General features: G+C 34.3%; 1 protein-coding gene across 2 annotated transcripts in view; it reads left to right on the plus strand.

The window, feature by feature from the left end:
• Positions 1-3,560, plus strand: part of LOC111864721 (glycosylated lysosomal membrane protein A) — a 17,934-nt gene extending 14,374 nt beyond the window's left edge. For both annotated transcript variants that reach the window (XM_023852202.2, XM_023852203.2), the window contains exon 6: positions 1,134-3,560. In XM_023852202.2, coding sequence (XP_023707970.1) covers positions 1,134-1,305 — 172 coding nt within the window. In that variant the 3' untranslated portion in view covers positions 1,306-3,560. The remainder of the gene's footprint in view (positions 1-1,133) is intronic.
• Positions 3,561-4,254: the final 694 nt, after the last annotated feature.

The raw sequence follows: 4,254 nt of genomic DNA on the forward strand, positions 1-4,254 counted from the left end.
ATACAACGCCAGTGGTTTCATGTGTTTGTAACGTGCCTCTGATGATGGTTTCTTTTGAACCGAAACATGTAAGGCGAGTGAAATAAATAAGTGACCTAAAAACATTGTTACACTCGACGGATTATTCATTGACAATTTGTGATTGATAGTGTAACGGACCAAATATGAAACAATTCAAATTGGGAGAAAACGATTTAATGGGTAACCTCATTATTTCTATTCTTCAACTAACATATAGTATCATATTAATGAGGATGAGATTTGTGAAACATGTAATATTCGTCGGATATACAAGAAATGCAACGTGATATTGATGATAAGTCTTCAAGGGAAGATACAATCTGTAAGAATAGGTGTACAAGGAAGGATAATGTTAAAAGTTGATCTTAGAGAAAAAGTATGAAAGTGTGTGCTGTAGTCATTTGGTTTAAGATAGAATCTATTCTTTTGTGTATATGGTATCAAACTTTTGGTGTCTATAAAACAAGGATTAGCTTAATAAGGTGAATAACTCTGAGCTTTTTCAGGGATAACTGATTATCAAGGAATTTGTTTCTGCATTAATGACATCCAGTGACAGCAGAACTTTCACACACTATAGTACAGTCTTTGAGAAATATACGTGCATACTGATTTTTTACATGTATTTTGGAACCCTTATTTAATGTTCCTTAGTTTGGTGTTCAAATCCACTGTTCCACAAAGAAACGTTAAATGGGGCTTTCATTGTAAGTGATAGAAGCATTTGTTTTTCCTACCACAAGTGTCTGTATTAGCTTACTCAGTCTGTAACCCTTGACTGATAAGATTGAACTGCTATTTAAATTAGTATATGACACTTGGCAGATTGGTGGAACATTGTGGAGGAAACTGCTGCCTCCAGAACATTCATATCTACATATCAAAGTACAGGGTGTCACATTCTAGAAGGCTGCAGTCTTCATATTCGCTGGCATGGGGACTTAAATTCCTATATTCCATGTAAACGTCTGTCAGTGATTCTGTTAATTTGGTGGTAGTTTTGAGAGCACAAAATATTGTGGCCCCTATTTTCCCTCCATAGTCTCCAAACATTATTATGTAATTGTCACTGCAAATCTGTAGTACTGTACTGTGTAATTTAAACTTTTCAGGACATTCATGATGGGCTATGGGAAACCCCCAAATGAGAACTTCTCACTCCTCGTAATTTTTGTCATCAGCATCGGTCTAGGCCTGCCTGCATTGTTGATTATCATCAGTGGCTTAGTCATGGCTGTTCGAAGGATCTCTCGGAAGAATGATGATCTATTCCTAAACAGATAATTGTTTAGCATTATATTTAGTTGTAACATCTTGCCATTCTTTCTCCAGTGTGCTTCAGTATACTCACTGTTAAACATTCCAGGATTCGTTTACAGTACCTCAGGCTGAGTTTCATTTCAATATTTTAAGTAGCTAGCCATAAACTATGCAGCAGTAATTGATCCCATGATAGGAGGGATATAGAAAGAAACACATGCCTTTTGAAGTGAAGTAATTTGTGTACAAATTGTAACAAACATTTCTCTTCTTTATATAATCATGCAAAATTTTCATAAAGTGAAATAGTACAGTGAGTAGATATTTTAATCATAGCACAAGCCACTACATATTTATTTTAGTTTTTTTTTTATGTTAAGTCCATCTGAACGCACAGTTTATAATTGTATTACAGTGAACACATACTAGTCTTTACATTTGTCTGATATTTATATATGTGTCAAGTTTTGAGTGATTAAATTTTGCTCTTTCAAAAATGTTCATAGAGTGGTGGTTCTAATTTTTCTTTTTCCACCAGAAAGTTACATCTTCATGCAGTATGTGTGCTATGTAGACAGATAATTACTGAGTTACATTTTGTTTGTATGTATGGTGTTGTATGATTTTCATAAAAAAAAGAAATACAAACCAGGCTTGAAGTTGTATGGGTTAGCTGAATTAGGTGTTGCTCAGCAAAAGCACATTCACCTGCACATGGTAAATTTTAGATTGATCTTGGTAAGTGCAGTAGTCTTGAGGGTGATGATTCACTTTCCTGCAGACTCCCCAAATCACAGCAAGTGTTTACTATTTACCATATTCATATGCCATTTAAAAGGGTTGTGGATTAATGGCTTAGTAGGAAATCAGCCCTGATTTTGATTGGAATAATAAACTTGTGGAACTGTAAGAATGTAACTTCTGTTTTAACACATATAAGTGCAGGAGCATGCGTTGAATGTTGTAGTAATTTTAGAGACCAGTAGATATGTAATGTAATCTGATTTTGTGTCAGAAATTTGCTTATGGCCATGTTTTTTATGTGATAATACTAGTGGTAAATTTAGTCAAGTTCTGTGGAAATTGGCCATGAATTTATGCTGTGTAATTTATTGCTAGTAAATAGTTATTAATTGGATTGAAGTTCCAATAGTATTGATGTCTTCATTAATAAGGTAAACCTAATTTGGACAGATTTTGAGTTCTACAAGATTATGATAACAGTCTTTTGGTTGCAGGAATATTTTTGTTGTGAATTTTATGAAGTGGATTGTGAAGTTATAGTTACAGGTAAAGTTCTCTCTTTGCTAAGAATCTTTTTTGGTAATGAACCCAGTGTATTATTATAAGTGAAATGAGCATACCAGATGAATATGTCAATCCCCAATTTACATGGTTAATTTATTTCACAGCTGCCCATGTTAGTCGAAACTGTTTAAGTACAGCAGTGCTTAAATACAGCATTTTTTACATATACATTTCTTTCAATGGATAGTTGTAGCTAAAAGATATGTACAATAAACATCTACCATAACATACTGTATTATAATGTATTATGATACATAAACCCTGAACATGGAAGTTAAAGTACCTAAACTGCTTGAATAGTAATAAAAGAAAACCTGTGCTTGTGTGTCCATGTATCTGTGGATTTGTGTAACTTGTAAGATTTGAGGCTTTCACGGCACCAAATCCCAGAAGACTGCTTTCTTCTTGTGTAACTTGACTGAACCCATGTAAGTTGGAGCTTACTGTGAATGAAAAATATATAAATAATGCTGCAGAAGTTACTTACCAGTGTCTGAGCTGGTAATTTCATTAAGACTGAATGATGATGTGTTATAGAGTGTAACATTACAAATTGTTTTTCCTGTAAATCTGCAATCACTGCAATTTCAGCAGCTCTGGAGACAAAATATGTTGATGACATGTGTCCAACAAAAGGATCCTTGGATGAAAAGTGATAAGAAAGAGACAGTTCTAGATTTCTGTTCCTGATACTGTATAATACTCCTGCCATATAGCTGAACTAGAGCCAAAGATTTGAATTAAAATTAATCCTGTCAGAAAATTGTGTCATAATAGTGTTGTCTCACCTTTATTATGTGACTTGTAATGTTGTCCCTCTGGCTTCTTATGTAGCAAAACTGAAGAATAGTTAAACATATAAATGCAAAACCTACTTCTTGCATCAAGCTGTGTTTTTCCCGGGTCTGGTCAAGTGGGATTTGTGGTGGACAAAGTGGCGCTTGGGCAGGCTTTCTCTGAGTACTTCAGTTTCCCCTGCCAATCTTCATTCCACCAATTGCTCCACAATCACCCTCACCTATCATCTGGGGCTGGTACAATAGGCCAGAAGTGGCTGCAGTACAAGGGTCTTAGTCCTACCCCACTAGCAATAAAAAAAAGCTGTGTTTTCAGCTGGAGTTCTTGTCTAAAAGCTTAAAAAGTCAGAAATTGAATGGTTTGGGATTTTATTAAAAACAATATTATTAAAGTATTTAGTGTATAGTTAACAGGCATTTTCAGCATAAGAAATTATAACTGGCATGCTAACATTCATGCTTTTCAGGTACTTACAGAAAAGTGATACTTCAAGGTGCCTTATTTTAGATAAGGGATGGAGATGAGTGCAAAATGTAAGCAGAAAAAAAAACCTCAGTCATGAGTTTAATATTAATTGCATTTAGAGCATGCACATATAAACACATACACAAAACTGTACAAATATGCTCTACAAAGTATATAAATTTTTTATGATTAGTGGCTAAGAAAACGTTTTAAAGTGAATGTAGATAGTTCTTAATGGCAGTGAAATATATCCTTATGACACTAAGATTTGTTCAAGACACTCCTCTTCAGAGTCAAGTTATACAGTAATTGTGCTAGTACAGTGGTTTAGAAATATAGAGAGTATTGTTTGTGGTAACTGAAGTAACTCCTAGAGACTCCTACTTGCATATCAGTTGATAT

This window comes from Cryptotermes secundus, unplaced genomic scaffold (assembly GCF_002891405.2).
Source record: "Cryptotermes secundus unplaced genomic scaffold, Csec_1.0 scaffold654, whole genome shotgun sequence".
NCBI lineage: Eukaryota > Metazoa > Arthropoda > Insecta > Blattodea > Kalotermitidae > Cryptotermes > Cryptotermes secundus.